General features: G+C 41.9%; 1 protein-coding gene across 2 annotated transcripts; it reads left to right on the forward strand.

The window, feature by feature from the left end:
- Positions 1-223: 223 nt before the first annotated feature.
- USP1 (ubiquitin specific peptidase 1) lies at positions 224-12,804 on the forward strand. 2 transcript variants are annotated; one of them, XM_048062224.2, is made up of 9 exons: positions 224-385; positions 538-729; positions 1,563-1,686; positions 2,063-2,170; positions 2,707-2,867; positions 3,382-4,097; positions 5,193-5,363; positions 6,330-6,531; positions 11,198-12,804. In XM_048062224.2, exons 2-9 carry the CDS (start codon positions 560-562, stop codon positions 11,928-11,930), a joined length of 2,385 nt encoding a protein of 794 aa, XP_047918181.1. In that variant the 5' UTR covers positions 224-385; positions 538-559; the 3' UTR covers positions 11,931-12,804. The 2 variants fall into 2 exon arrangements, with proteins under 2 accessions (XP_047918181.1, XP_066857830.1); XM_067001729.1 differs by lacking the exon at positions 2,063-2,170.
- The last annotated feature ends 2,617 nt before the right edge of the window (positions 12,805-15,421 follow it).

Below are 15,421 nucleotides of genomic sequence, written 5' to 3' on the forward strand. Positions count from 1 at the left end.
GGCTGCCCGCCGCACTGCCTGACGGCGGAGACAGCGGTTCGGCGCCGGTACCGCCGGCAGAGCGCTCGCTGAGGCATTGCTTTGCCTCCCCCGCCCAGCGAGCGGGTGAAGCCCGACGGCCACCATGCCCCCGCGGTGCCAGCGAGCCTCGCCTTCGGCTCCGTGTCGGGCGTTTGATCAGGGCAGCCCGCGGCGGCTGGGCGCGAGGAGCGCGGCGGGCGGGGGTCCTGGCGGCAAGGCAAACGCGCCAAGTTTCCCGTGGCGGGGCGGGCGGCGCGGCCGGGGCCCGCGGTCTCCATAGCGACGGCCCCCGGCGGGCGGGGGCGGCGGGGCCGTGACGGGCCGGGCCGGGCCGTGACGGGACGCGCAGGGCCGCCATGTAGCGGTGAGCGCCGGGACCGGGCTGAGGGGCCGGGGCGGGCCACGGGGGCGGTGGGGGCGGTGGGGCCGGGGCCGTGAGGGACGGGGCTGAGGGGCCGGGGCCGCTCCCAGGGTGCCGGTGCCGGTCCGACGCCGCCCCGTGTGTGCCCGCCGCAGGTGGCGTTTCCCGGCCGGGAAGATGCCCGGGGTGCTCCCCAGCGAGAGCGGAGCGGCGTTGCGGGGCAGCCCGTCGAAGCGGAGCCGGCTGTCGCTGAAGCTGTTCCAGAAGAAGGAGGCCAAGCGGGCGCTGGACTTCGCCGAGCCGCAGGACGGCGGCGGGAGCAGCCCCGAGCCGCGGGGAGCCGACGTGTGCGTGGGGAGCCGGGGGGCGGGGGGGCGGCGGCACGGCCGGGCTGCCGGCGGCTGCCTCGGGAGGTTCAGACAAAGTTTCCCTCAGCTCAGCTCGATAGAAAGCGATTCCCCTTCTGCTGAAGTATCGAAACTTTAAAATTGTCGCTTTTACAAAATGAATCCTGCAGAAAAAACATTGGATATGGAAGGTCCCTTATGCTGGGAGTAAAAGCACCGAGTCCACCGCTCACTGCCGTGCGTTATTGTTGGGTGTTTGAGCCCTGGGTGAACTCGGCAGCTCGTCTCCCTGCAGCTAGTGAGGAAGTGAAATGGGAGAAGGAAAATTGCCTCATTGCGATAAACGTGTTGGAGGCTTTGAGACGTGGTTCTGTCTGGTGTATCAGTACAGTGCATCAGCGCTGTGTGTAATGCGCCAGGTTTTTTGTTATTTTTTTCCCCCCTTCTATATTTATTTGCTTGTTATGCTCCCAGCAATGAAGTGATATGAATCTGGAGCAAGGGACAGTAATAGAAAATATGTGCTGCACACATAGCGTTTTTCTTGGAGCTGCACTAAGAATGAACAAAGAACACACAAAAGTATTGTAAAGAGAGCTTTACTGGTGCCTTAAATCACTCCGCTTCTTGAGAGGTGGGTGTTGGGAGTAATGGCAGACACACGCCTCTCGTAAACCTGCCTCTTTTTGAGTAGGTTGCTAGAAAGAAGGGTTACGGTGGAGTTGGCCTCTCTTTGAGTGCCTGGAGTAGCCATGTAGAGATTCTCAGAAATGCCTTGACACCGTTTTCATCTGTGCTCGTTAGTCATTAATTCTGTTTTCACTGTTTTATAGTGACCAGGTTGTTCCTGCAGCACAGCCTCCGTTGCTTGTCAGCTGTGAGAAGAAAGACAACATGTTGCCTTTTGTGGGCCTGAATAATCTTGGTAACACTTGTTACCTGAACAGCATCCTTCAGGTAAGATCGCGTTTCGGGGCCTCAAAAAAGATCCTTTTGTTTTGGTTAAGCACAAATAGATGAGATTTTTAGTTTGACATTGTATAGGAGATGTCTGGGTGTTGTATACAGGGAATCTAGTTACAGTGGGGAAAAAAGGATGATAGTGCAGGAAAAGGATGATAGTGCAGGAAGCGTGTGCACCACGGATTGTCTTGATGATTAATTTGTCAGTTTACATACTCCAGCCATGTCCCTGCCCTGAATAATCCGAAATCTTCGCGTGCTGTGCAGCAGCCTCGGGAGGTGCAAAGCTAGTTGGATTGTAAGTGTGGACGTGTGATGTCAAATAACTTAGCTTACCAATTATTATTTTGTTTTAAACTGTTGCTTTTAGGTGTTATATTTTTGTCCTGGTTTTAAAACTGGAGTAAAGCATTTATATAATATCATTTCAAAGAAGAAAGAATCTTTGAAAGAAGAAGGAGAGCAAAAAGCAGAAAAGGTAACGTATCTCCCTACGTGTTCCTTTACTTGCCTTTGCGCAGGTGAGGCTACGTGCCAGGACGGTACTGAAAATAGAGCTGTTTCCTTCTGTTTGTAATAAGTTTTGAAGTATTGTTTTCTGTAGTGCTATTTCAGGTAAAAAATAAGTGTGAGAAGTTTTGAACTTGTGTTCGAACTTGGCAGTGCTCAGAGTGTCTGTAAACTTGTAAGCGCGAGCCTTAAGCTCTCAGAAACTAGCAGAGTTATCATGCCCCGTTTCTGAAATGAAGATAATGATGGTGCAGTATTTTGAACGGATGGAAATCGGAGTTTGGGCAGGGACGGTCTGGGTTTTCATAATGTATAGTCTGGCTTTCGTGTTTCTTTTCTGCTGGCAGAAGAGCAGTATATTGACATAAACTTGCCTCTTTCCCGTACTGGACAGAAAATCTGTCACGTCTGTTAGAAAACTTAAGTGGGAGAAGGAAAAAAAGTGTAACTGCTTGTTACAGACAAACCTGCAAGTGTTTTACTCCTTTTATATTGTTACTGCAGGGAAATTGTAAAGAAGATCCCCTGGCAAGTTACGAGCTGATCTGCAGTCTGCACTCCCTGATTCTTTCCATTGAGCAGCTTCAAGCCAGCTTTCTCTTAAATCCGGAGAAATACACCGATGAGCTTGCTACTCAGCCACGAAGGCTACTCAATACCCTGAGGTACAGGTTATCTAAAACACTGTCAGAATTTTCACCTCAAGTTTGGAGGTGGCTGCGATTGTACGGTACAGACTTGGGGGGTAGATGATCTTAAATTTGGGGCATCATTACGCGATCGTAGGAAGGCAGGTTTCCTACATTTCAAAGGGGAGGTTTGTGTTTATCGCTACCTAGATGGTATCGTAAGTTTGGAAATAAATTTAGATTTTGTCAGAACATAATTTCAGCCCCACAGTGGATTTAAAGCAGTGGTTAGCCTGAAGTATGTAAGTATTGTTGTTGTCCTGGAGAGTACCGCTGTGAGGTTGCAGCTGAACGTGTGTTTAAGTGCTCTTCGGCGTAAGGCTGTGACTACCTTCCCATGGGAATCTGTGAGAGACGACTTCTCTCTAGGCCTGGAGGGGATCCTCCCCTGCTTTTATAGCAGAACTTCTCTAATTTAAGTATCTGGTCATGTTAGCTAGCTAGTAATCTGCTCATCGTTACTTTGCTCGTTTACTTTTGCCTTTAATAGAGAGCTCAACCCTATGTATGAAGGCTACTTGCAGCACGATGCCCAGGAGGTTCTGCAGTGTATCCTAGGTAACATCCAAGAAACGTGTCAGCTACTGAAGAAGGAAGAATTGAACAAACTGCCTTTGGAAGAGCCTACAGCTAAACCGGAGGAAAAACTTGACGAAAATATCGAGAGCAATGGAACCGGCAACTCTGCCGAGGAGGAGGACAGTGAGCCAAGTGGCCCTGTGGGAGAGGTGGCCGAAGATAAGTTGCTCAAAGGAAATGGGAAAAGAAAAAGTGATGCCGAAGGTGGCAACGCAAAGAAAAAATCCAAAGTATCAAAAGAACAAATTGCAGCAGAAGAAAATCAGAGACAAACCAGGTCAAAGAGGAAAGCAACGGGAGAAAAGCTAGAAAATCAAACTGAGGCCATTGCCAAGTGCTCCACTGAAAACGAGAGTGCAAAGCCAACACAGAAGAAGTCACGACTTCGATTAAACTGGTTAAAATCTTCGTGCAAACAACCCAGTATTCTGTCCAAATTTTATAGTCTGGGGAAGTTAACGACAAATTTGGGATCCAAAGACCCAGCGAAAGAATACGATGACTGTGAGCTTGAAGAGTCTTCTGTAAAGTGTGAAAATGGTAATAAGGTTAAAGAAGAAGGTCATGAACCAGCATTTCCTGTGGAAAGCCATGAGAAAGGAACTGAAAAAGAACCAAAAAAGGAAGGTTGGTGAACAAGCGTATGGGCTTAAAATTAGAATGATTAGGAAATTACTGTGCATTGGAAGTCAGTGTTCAGACTGCATTGCAAGCAGAGCTCTCTAAATACAAAATTACATTTTCAAAAATTGAAAAAGATTTTTTTGAATTTGTTTTATACATTTGTAATTTTTGTGTTATACCCTGGCCTGTTTAGCTTGGATCTAAACAGGCCTTTCACTAATGTTGTGTAATCGTTGTTCAATATATATATAAAAAAAGAAGCATATTACCAGGCTTATATTCCCACTAACGTTTGTCATCTATAGAAATAGGAAGTGAATTCAAAACATAAAGGGAGGTTACTCAAAGGGAGAAACAGAATGAAACCCCACGGGCAATGGGTTTGTGTCCTAAGCCCTTACAAACAATATTCTCACCTTCCCTCCCTATTCTTTAGTCTTTCCATATTTTCAGCCTTCCCAGGAACTAGGAAAGCCACGGGATGTATGCAAATTGGCTGGCAGGTGTGAATTTTGAGCGTCAGCAAAGCAAGGTAACTGCTGAGGGAAGGGGCACAGTACGCCTTAGTAGTTACTAGTTTGGAATTTTCTTATCCAACCACCGATTTTTATGAAAATGTCTGAAGGAATGCAGAATCTTTTGAGATCCCCATTTCTTCATCAGATTTGACTAAAATTGGCCAACTAATTTGGAAAATATTGGAGGAGAGGAGCTGAGACCCAATACAAAGCAGGCAATAATACAAGTGTGATGTTCATTGAGGAGACTGACAGTCCGTACAAAGAAGGCAGCGAGTGCACTGATGGCAAACACACTGTCTAGAATGTGACACAAACTTCAACTATAAAAGATGGATCTAATCTTAGAACTTAAAAGTTTGAGAGCAAAGAGAAAGGCTTCCTGTTCAGTAGTAAGCAGCGATACTGTGAAAACTCATGTGATAAGCAGCTTTTTAAAAAAAATTACTCTTATGTAGAATCCTTAAGGCACCATGTCTCTTAACACAGTGATTTTTTTTATCCATAAAGTCGCCAGGTTCTGTAGTGTCTTTTGAACAAAGCACGCCTAGGTAAGTGATGTGGCATATACTCTCTCTAGGTACGGAGCTGGCTGTTTTTGAACTAGTGGAGAAATTGTTCCAGGGCCAGTTAGTACTGAGAACAAGATGCTTGGAGTGCGAGTGCTTCACTGAAAGAAGAGAAGACTTCCAGGACATCAGCGTTCCAGTGCAAGAAGATGAACTTTCTAAAACTGAAGAAAGTTCTGAAAGTAAGTAATTACCGAAAAGGGTTGTGGCTTGTTTCTGCTTCAGGCAGCCATTGAGGAAGGCGTTGTTCCTTGATAAATACGGCACTGTCCTTTGTTTGTGCTGGTTAAAATTAGACGCTGTTCTGTTATCTCTTGTCCTGATTATCAGTGTTGTGTTTACAAAGTCTAAAGTTAACGTAGACGGATACAGACACTATTGAAATCACCTCAGATCTTACCATATGACGGGCTGCTTACAATCGTTCACTCATGTACATATTTTCCTGCTTATAAATGGGTATTTTCTTTGATTTGGGTCTGCCCTTTCTTCCTTGGTAAGAGATTCTTATAAATGCAAGATTAAGCAGAAGAATTTTTTTCTTTATTTTTCTTAAAATAAATGAATCTTGCTTTAAAAATTATTTTTAAAATTATTTTTAGAAAACATTTTTGTCATTACCCTAGTACTGTGTGCTTTACATTTGGAAACGTCAGTCCTCTGGTGTGTGCCACAGCTGGTAGCAATCCACGCCTAACTTTGAGCTACTCTCAAAAGTAAGCAGTAAGCATGGCAGCAAGACACTGTGAATTTCAGAATTTTAAATAAATCATTTTTAGTGCTCATAGACTTAATTCAGAGCAGCTTTCGCTGTTTTTGCCTGCCCTGTTTTGCTGAAGCACTCCCGAGTTCAGTGTGTGTACGTGGTGGTGTTCATATGTAACATGCGAACAGGCAACGTAGGTGGTGGTGTAGGTCTGTGTATTTCAAGTAAGAGCATCCATGGATTGGTATTTATGTAATTTCCTGAAATGACTCAAAGATTTAAATATGTTTTCTATTTCACACACATTGGATATTCTTCACAGCGTTGTTGGCAGTTCTTGAAGATGTCTTAACTTTATAAATCTCGTTTTGTTTTTCTTCTGGTGGGGTGCATTGGAAGTATAAATAGTCACGTATCTATGAATGTAATGATTCTCTTTCAGTTTCTCCAGAGCCAAAAACAGAAATGAAGACTCTTAAGTGGGCAATTTCACAGTTTGCATCAGTGGAAAGGATTGTGGGAGAGGATAAATATTTCTGCGAGAACTGTCATCATTACACAGAAGCGGAACGCAGTCTTTTATTTGATAAAATGCCTGAAGTTATAACAATTCATTTGAAGTGCTTTGCTGCTAGTGGCTTAGAGTGAGTATGCTGATACGCTATGGTACAAAACAGTGTGCTGTTGAAAGGGAAATCTTACTGGGGAGATGAAAATGCCTTAAATTCTCCAAAAGCAAGTTTCTAGATTGAAATTAGGGGCTGTGTCCCACTGACGTAGCTTCATAAGGGCTTTTTGTTGTTACAAGCAGTGACAAAAATTTATCCTCAGGAAAACAGACTCTTAGGAGGCTTCTTGCCAAAAAGCTTTACCGCTGTGCTTAGAACAGCTCGATATCCTGATGCTTCTTAAAACTTTATTTTGAACATCGCCTGTGTGTGAGAGTATAGAGGCATTTTTAAGTACTTCAGCAGAACAAGTGATGAGAACAAAACAACGTTATGCTCACAGCTAGTGGTGCTATGGTCTTTAACTGAACAGCAGTACTAAAACTGGGGGGGGATTAGATCAACACTTTGAATGAAGATCTAACACATCCTACAGACAAATTGCTAATACTCTATTTTAAAGGAATAGATCAATGTCATTCATGTTCAACTGCCAAGCAATCAGTTTGTTATGTACTATGAAAATCCTTGGTTTTTACTGTTATTTGTACTTAGGAATTTAGGGATTTCCTTTGGGGTGAGGGACAGGACTATATCCCTACAACAGGATACACAAATAAAACAGTGCCGTGACAACTTATGGCACAGCATTTTGCAGTAGCTCCAATGAGATTCGAATAATGAGAAATGAGAACTTTAACTATGCGACATTCCCCTAGATCCTTTAGAAAATTGTTATACGACTGATTCGCATTTTTGAGTGATAAGACGATTTTAGTAACACTTGTAGACTTGATCTTTCCTTCCACTTTTTCCAGCGCTCACTAAAACGTAGCTTTTGCACGCTGTATTAACTTTGCTGGATGTTGCAAAAGAAGAGAAGCTTGTGCTGGCTGAGTATCCCCCCGATGGCATCTGTTTCAGAGAGCCAAGCACACTGCAGTGCTGCAGCCTGCGCAGTTTATAACCCTGCATAAACTGAGTGTTCTGGTGGCACAGCTTCATTTTGAGACTTAACAGAGCTCCTTTGTGACCTACGGTACATTATTTAGGCACAAATTAGCTTGGCTTTTTATGCACCAAGTTCCTGGTGCTTAGCCATTCCCTGTTGGTTGGCCTTAGACCTTCAGAGCCATCCTGACGGTAGGAAATCTAATGCACGAAGCCTTCAGCGGCATTTTCTAACACTTGTGTCACCACTGCAAGTGGATAGGACCTTTGGCACTAGACACAAAGTATGAGTTGAGTGACTTGTCACAGGACACGCTATAAACAAGTGCTGATAACTGAGGTCAATATAAATCCGATTTGTGAAGAACTATTTTCAGGGATCGTATTAAGATATTTTTTACTGGTAGTTCGCTAAGATTTTTGAAAGTGGAATTCTCACCCTCAATTTTCAGTGCTTGTTGTTAGGAGTATTAACTTTCTGACTTCAGCAGAAAGCAAAAAACTTCCTCTTTGTAAAGTCTGCTAACGTTTCTTCTGACAACTGCAATGTTATTGAATAGGCTTTGATGTGAGATGGAATACTGGTATCATTAGAGGTTATTCAAAAAACACAACCTGAGAGGGAAAACCTGGACATTACTGTCAGTTTGTGCCTACATCTGCTACCTCTCTGTTTCTGTTAGGAAGCACTTGCAGCTTACAGGTTAACCAGCCATCTGCTGAGACACTTACCTCTTCTGTCCTGGCAATCTTCAGGTCCTTGCTCCAAAAATACTAAGACCTGTACCCAGGTCAGAGTGAATCCAGCCTCTTGTGGTCTTCCTCCTGTGCCCTTTGAATGTGTCCTGTATTTTCTGCCAAGCTCTAGCAGCCAGAGGTTGAGGAAGTAGAAGTGGAAAAATCGAACATAGTCCTGGAGTCAGTGATGAACCAAACTGCGTGGAAGATCGCTTCTCAGTTTTTGGCTTGGACTTTTTATCTTGGACAAAACCATGTCATTTCTAAACATACTGATTTGGAGTAATAACGCACAGCTGCAAATCAAATGGGGAAAGAGCCAAAAGAGCCAAGGCTAGTAAATAAAAATGCTGGCTTCCCCTATAGTATCTAGAGTTGCTGTTATTACGGCGTGTTTTGCACTATAAGCTTTGATGGAGCTTCCCCCAGTTCAGTTAACTTGTAATATTTATTGTAAAAACCAAAACCAACAAAAAAACTTGTTCTCCATGGACAAGACTGCAGTAATTTGTCCTAAAAAGTAGTACCAGATGGTTTTGCTGCTTTAACTAAGACGCTTAAACTGAGAATGTTCATATCACTGTTCTCCTGGCTCCAATAAAATCTTTGAAATCTTGTCTGCTTCTCAGTCATGCTCTACTGAGTTTCCTGACAACTGAGTTCAAAAGAAGTGAAGAAAAATAAAACAGAAAGCAAGGGTACTGTAAATAAATATTTGCAGTTAGGAGGGCTTTGCTCCGTCTTTTCTAGACTGACCTGCAAAGTGGCTTTTAAAAATAAAGCACCCAGTGTGAACATCCACTAGCCTGGGGCTGAGTAATGCTGTTTGGCAAGGGTGGGGAGGGGAAGTACTGGGTCATGGGGGTAAACAGCCCTGCGCTCAGATGAGGAAGTTATTAAGTGAAACGTGTACCCGGTAACATCCCATTAAGCCTGTCCACAATGTGCAATTGGCATCGAAGAGAAAATGAGGTATTTGACTAGTGAAATGGTATCAGGTAAGGCCAGGTGACTTACTGGTTTCAATAAAGTCTTACTGTAAGGTTTTGTAACTGTCACGTTTGCTAATTAGTGAAAGTAGTGCTTATGCCCTGGAGAATCCTTATTTGGATTATTTAATGTCTTATGTGTCAGAAGAGTTGAAGTAAAATAGCTTAAGCCTCTAAGGTCTCTAATGAGGTATTAAATCAGTACAGCGGGTAAAGTTCCACGAATTTATGGCCCCAAAAGATACCATTGCAGAAGTCAGGTTTGTTGTGTATGAACTACTGTGCAGCAGTCAGAGGAGGCAGAGTACTTGGCATGCAATTTTTCTGTCTTCAGATTATCATTAAGAAGAACAAAAAGCTAATAGGAAAAGATTTCCTCTCTTATTTCCTCCTCTCCAAATCTTTCTGATGCTGGATCTCATTCAGAAAAAAGGTAGAGCCTGTTTTTAACGTTTTATTTTAATATGATTGTTGTAGTGTGCTTGAGTGGGACTGCATTTCTATCTTAGGCTATCAGTAAGCAGTTTCTGAGTATTCTCTTTCTGAGTATCTCTTTCTGGCTAATAATAGGGATTTCCAGAAAATTTAAGTTTTATTTCTGATGATCTGCTCTTTTTCTTTTGGTGCAGTTAAATGTTAACTCTAATCCCTTCACATTGTAGACCTAGGTTTATAGTAAAGTCCACTTGAGTGACTGAGGGTACCTGTGTATGTGTGAATGTGTTTGTGGTTATGAAGGTTTATGGCTGGGAACATCAGCGAAACATTTAAAAGTACAGCAGAGTCAAAACTAAACCCAGTAAAACCAAAGTAATATTCTGTTACTCCAATCATGCTTATACTGTTATGTCTGTCTACATTTCCCTTGGATTAAAAGTAGTTACGATCCTTTATTATGGGAAAAGTAAAGGTGAATAATAGTAGCTGGCTCTTGAAACAAAAGTAGAGTTTGCCTGTATTCTGCACTGTTTTTCCCTACAACACCCTAATGTTTGACCAAGACTGAAACATCACTGAAATCTACTGGGACACCAGAAAATATTGTTAAATAAAGGGGTTAATTATATTGGGCTATGCAGTCTGTAAATCATGTAAAAGCTGAATGATTCAAAGAGGCTAATACACAAAAGAGCTGATTATGTCCCGATTCTTTTTTTGCCTTCCAAACTCTTTAGAAGATCCTAAATGAAAGGACTTAAACTTTGCTCATTGTAAATTTGTGAGCTGAGAACAAAATGCTATATAGTTATGGAAATGCTAAATGCTTTTCCAAAGTGAATCAGCTAGCTAATTACTGAAACTGACTAAGATAGGACAGTTAATGACCAATCCCTAGCAATAAGAAAGTTACTTAATTACCCTTAGGTAACTGTCCTTTGCATACCATTGGCAATACACTACAGGGCTTTAAGGTGATCTGAGAAAAATTACCTACTATAGTAAAAAGTCAGTTTCTCTGGGTGGCATTTAGTAAGTATTTTTTTCTAAACCTTTAAGGAAAAAGTCCTGCTTACTCTGTACCTTGGATGCTGAAGCTTATCAAAGCTGGTAAGCGGGTTGATGTCTGCAAAGAAGTAGACGTATAATCACAGAAGCATGAATGATAAAAATTAAAAACTCATTTTTGTCACTATTTAAAACTTACTTTAAGTAAAGAAGTATCAGCTTCTAAAAAGGGAAGTCTCTTAGATAGTTAGAATACACGGCTCTTAGGCTGTAAGACTTACCAGTCCGCATACTTGCAAAAATGTCTTTACTGAATGGGTGCCTGGGGCAGATGCTCATGATAAGCAAGTAGAAAAAAAGTAAGCAGCAGCTTTTCACATTCATATCTCTGTCTCTAATTCATCTCTCTATGTTTTTAATAGAAGAAAAAGAATATAGGCTCAATGTACGGGCCACTTAAAGCAGGATTTATTGTGTGCTGAGGGGGCAAGACGTCTAACTTTGTTTTTCTTCTGAAGGTTTGATTGCTATGGCGGACTGTCCAAGATAAACACTCCTCTGCTGACGCCTCTCAAATTGTCGCTAGAAGAATGGAGCACGAAGCCAACTAATGACACCTATGGATTATTTGCCGTGGTAATGCACAGTGGCATTACAATTAGCAGTGGACACTACACAGCCTCTGTCAAAATTACAGATCTTAATAGCCTGGAGATAGACAAGGGAAACTTCATCACTGACCAAATGTACGAAATGATTAAGCCAGAACCACTGAACGAGGAGGAAGCGAGAACTGTCGCTGAAGACTACGATGACGGTGAAGTCTCTTTTAGAGCCAATGGGAATGCCCAGCCAGGGAAAGTGCTGAACAAAAAGAACATGGAAGCTGTTGGACTTCTGGGCGGACAGAAGAGCAAGTCTGACTGTGACTTGTACAATAACAAACCAGCTAACGCTGAGAAGTTTCTTAATATAGTTACTGAAAACAGAAACCCTGAGTCTAGCAATACTAACGGAAGCGTGGAGTGCAGCACGGAACACAGCGATCAGAATGGTGTTGCTTCCAGTGGACTAGAAAACAAAGCTTTGTACGTATTGCAGAGCCTGAAAGAGTATGAAGGAAAGTGGTTGCTTTTTGATGACTCTGAAGTGAAGGTCACAGAGGAAAAGGACTTTCTGAATTCTCTTTCTCCGACGTCATCATCTACATCAACTCCTTACTTACTGTTTTATAAGAAAATTGTAGAGTGATACTGTATTTTGACTGTAAATATTAAGGATTTCCATACACCTATTGTCTGGTTTGCATCAGGACTACCTGGAAGAAACAGATGTTTGTTTTCTTGAAGCTACTGGATCATAAATTTTCTGGTCTTTGCATTCTGTGTAAGTGGCTCAACTTGAATTAATAAACCATGACCTAGAACTTAACTCACATAGTAACTTTTATGCTGGAGAATAGCGATATTATCTTTTAGGAATACCGATTTGTATAGTTCCTGAATGATGCCTACAACACACGGTAGTGGTTTTAACACAACTCTAGTTCTCAGACATGCCTCTTGTATTATTAGCTTTTTTTTAAATAAAAGTTATTTGTATTCATATTCTGGAGTAAATGTATATTAACTAGCAGATTTCATCAGAAGTTGTGTATTTTTGTAACTTGCGAAGTAATACTTCATATATAGTCTTTGAGTAATCGACGTGGTTTGCTGATGGCATTCTCCTTACCCTGTTCTGTACCGCTCAGTGCATCCCAAAGCACAAGAAAAGGGGCTTACAGCTTTGTTTAGTGTATTGGAAGGAGCTGAACTTAATAGAAATGTTTGATGTTCTAATTTACATCTTGTTGCATAGGTGTTAAATGGGCATAAGTGTAAATAGGTGTGATTAATACTTCAAAACAGGGAGCGTGTAGTGTAATTAAAATACTTTTGTACTTCTTAAGAGTAAAGCCCTCTAATATGCATATCTGTTTGGGTGGATTTGGAATTTAGTGGTGATCTTATAACAGTTAATTTGTACTTCGAGCTCACTGAGAGGTGAGAAAACGAAAGCATTTGGCTTGATCCTTTGTTGAGAATGTATATATGAAATAAAAAAAAATATGATATGCATCAGAGATGACTAAGTCAGACTTTGTCTTTGGAGAGGAAAAAGGGGGAAGTGGGAGTGGTTGGGCACTGTTACAGAATGGTTGGGAAATGATCCACCTTGAAAGAGAAGATGAGAGTGCTTTAAAGAGGTAGCATTCTGTGTTTTTAACTGATCCTTGTACAACATCAACATCCTAGCTGAAAGGACTTCATGACTAGAGTAAGGCTTGGAGGCAATGGGAAAGGAAAACCAAGATGATCGTAAAAACAAATGAAATGTTTGACATTTAAATACTAGAGCTTAAAATCCAAACTCAGACGCTAAAATGTTGAGCAGCATCCTGTAAACTGCAAACAATTAGAATCTTAAATACATGGCATGACATATGCTAAGTTCTGTTGTCAGAGTGCGGCTGACATGACGTGAAGTGCTGCTGCACAGACAAGGAAAGATATTCTCCAATGTGTAAGTACACTCTATTTTTCAGAATATATTCAAGCTTTTCCAAATATAAATTATTTACAAGAAAACCTAGAAACCTGTACCTGGTTTATTCTCCAATCTTTTTTTTTTTTTTTGACAATCTTTTTATTATAATGTAATAAACACTGAGATAACGCATGAAAAATATCTTTGTTCTGGTGGAATGCTGATTTTTGTACGGGCCTTGACTGCAACAGATAAAACACGCTTCAGCCTAGAGAACTTGTACTTTCAATATTAAGTGTAAAAAAGGCTGGAGTACCCTGAGAGCTGCTTATAAATTCATGCTGAACAGCTGTCTCTAATAATTTCTGCAGAGGAGCAAATTCTTGAATTACAAATGCAATGAGATACCAGAACATTGTAATCATACTAACTAAATAATTTCATTGCCTAAAACAAGACGTACTTACACTTAAAAAAAAAAAAAATCACCCAAAATAACTGGACTCTTACCTTGCAAGGACAGCCAAATCACATTAAAGAATGCTTTTTTTTTTTTTTTTTCTGCCTGCAACAGGGTAGTTTGCTGAATTTCAGCCTCCAAACAGAAGTTGAATTTTCCACACTTGACCCAGGACATCTTTTTCTTACCCAGCTATAGGAACAGGAAATGTTCCACGCAAATAAATAGGGTTATATGCAACAAAATAGTGGTTACAGTGCAAAGAAAGGTAGATGCAGCTGCCTTCCATCACACCATACAGCTTGAGAGAAATGGCCTGTGTAAGTGGTTGAAGGCAAAGTGTCACCAGCTGGAATATGCTGAAGTAAAACCAGTCCCCTGGCATGAGGCTATACAAAATATTCTTTCATAGTTTTTTTTTTTTTTCCTCCTCATTTTGAGGTTTATTCAAATAAAGCACTCGCTGCCCTTCCTGAATTAGTAATATGCCACAGTAGCTGGTGTCTTGCGTTACACGTGACCCGTGGTTTGCTGTAACTGAAAACAAAAAGTGACTGCTCAATTTTAGCCTTCCTTGACACAACACTCGAGTTTTACGTAATTGCTGAGCTACCTGTACTGATAAGCCATGCAGACTTATGCTGAAGTGGGGTTAGACAGTACAAGCAAGGGACAGTTGTCCACAATTTGTATTAAAATATATTATTTCTTCAGCCAGAAAAGCATCTACAAGCACTACAGTGAATTAAGGTTTCGTTCTGCCATGGCTATTGGGATTCTACCCTCCCTCCCCATCGGTTTGTAAATATTCCTATCAATCTCTTGCAAAGTTACCCCTTCCTCCCTAATATCTTCCATTGTGAGAGTCCCCAACTCCCCTGCTACCTTCAACACCTTCTTAGCTCCATACTTAGCAATGAGGTTTTGAAATGAGGGTAGGAAAAAAAAAAGGATTAAGTTAGAGGAATCGTTTTTTTTTTTCACGTAGGAACTTCCATGCTGACCTTTTGGTGTTACAACCCGTAACACAGAACTAGTTCAGGATGACGTGATCAAGGGAAACACTCAAAGACCCGTAAGCTGAGAAGAGCACCACCACTACGCAGCTGTTGGGAAAAAAAAAAAGAGTATGGGAGAAAACGAGAATCATCTGTGCTGCTTCCCCTTCCTCCTGGCACCCACAGCAGGCTGCAGAGCCTCAGCCCCTGCCCCGCTGGGGCTCCAAGGCCCGGTGCCCTTCCAGCCCTGCTCAGGAGCAAGAGTGTGACTGCTCTGCACTGTGTGTGACGGGCAGCCAGAAATAATAATAAGTGCGACAAGAACAAAGAAGGACCTCGCTGCTGCGGCAGAAAGGTGGGTGCTTGCTGCCGCTACAGGAGCTAAAACAGAAAGGGGGGGACCCAAAGAAACAGCACCCAGCACCTTGGGGATGGGCACGGCCAGAGTCAACATAAAAGCTATTTAGGTTTGAAAGGTCAAACTCTTACAATTTGGAACTGGTGATGTGCAATGTGATTGCAACCTTAAAGGCTCCTGGCTAAAAAGCATATATATATTTTCTTGTATGTTTACATATATACTTATAGAAGTACTTTTATCTATTTTTTTTAACCTATATATACATAAATACATGTTTATGTATGTATATTTAGGTATTCATGTAGAGTGAGTAAGCTTGTGTTTAATCACGTACCCTTTTTCCAAGCGACCTTGTTCACTACAGAGGAAAAGACGAAGGACTAGATTTAGGAGT

The sequence above is a fragment of the Anser cygnoides genome, chromosome 8 (assembly GCF_040182565.1).
Source record: "Anser cygnoides isolate HZ-2024a breed goose chromosome 8, Taihu_goose_T2T_genome, whole genome shotgun sequence".
NCBI classification, from domain to species: domain Eukaryota; kingdom Metazoa; phylum Chordata; class Aves; order Anseriformes; family Anatidae; genus Anser; species Anser cygnoides.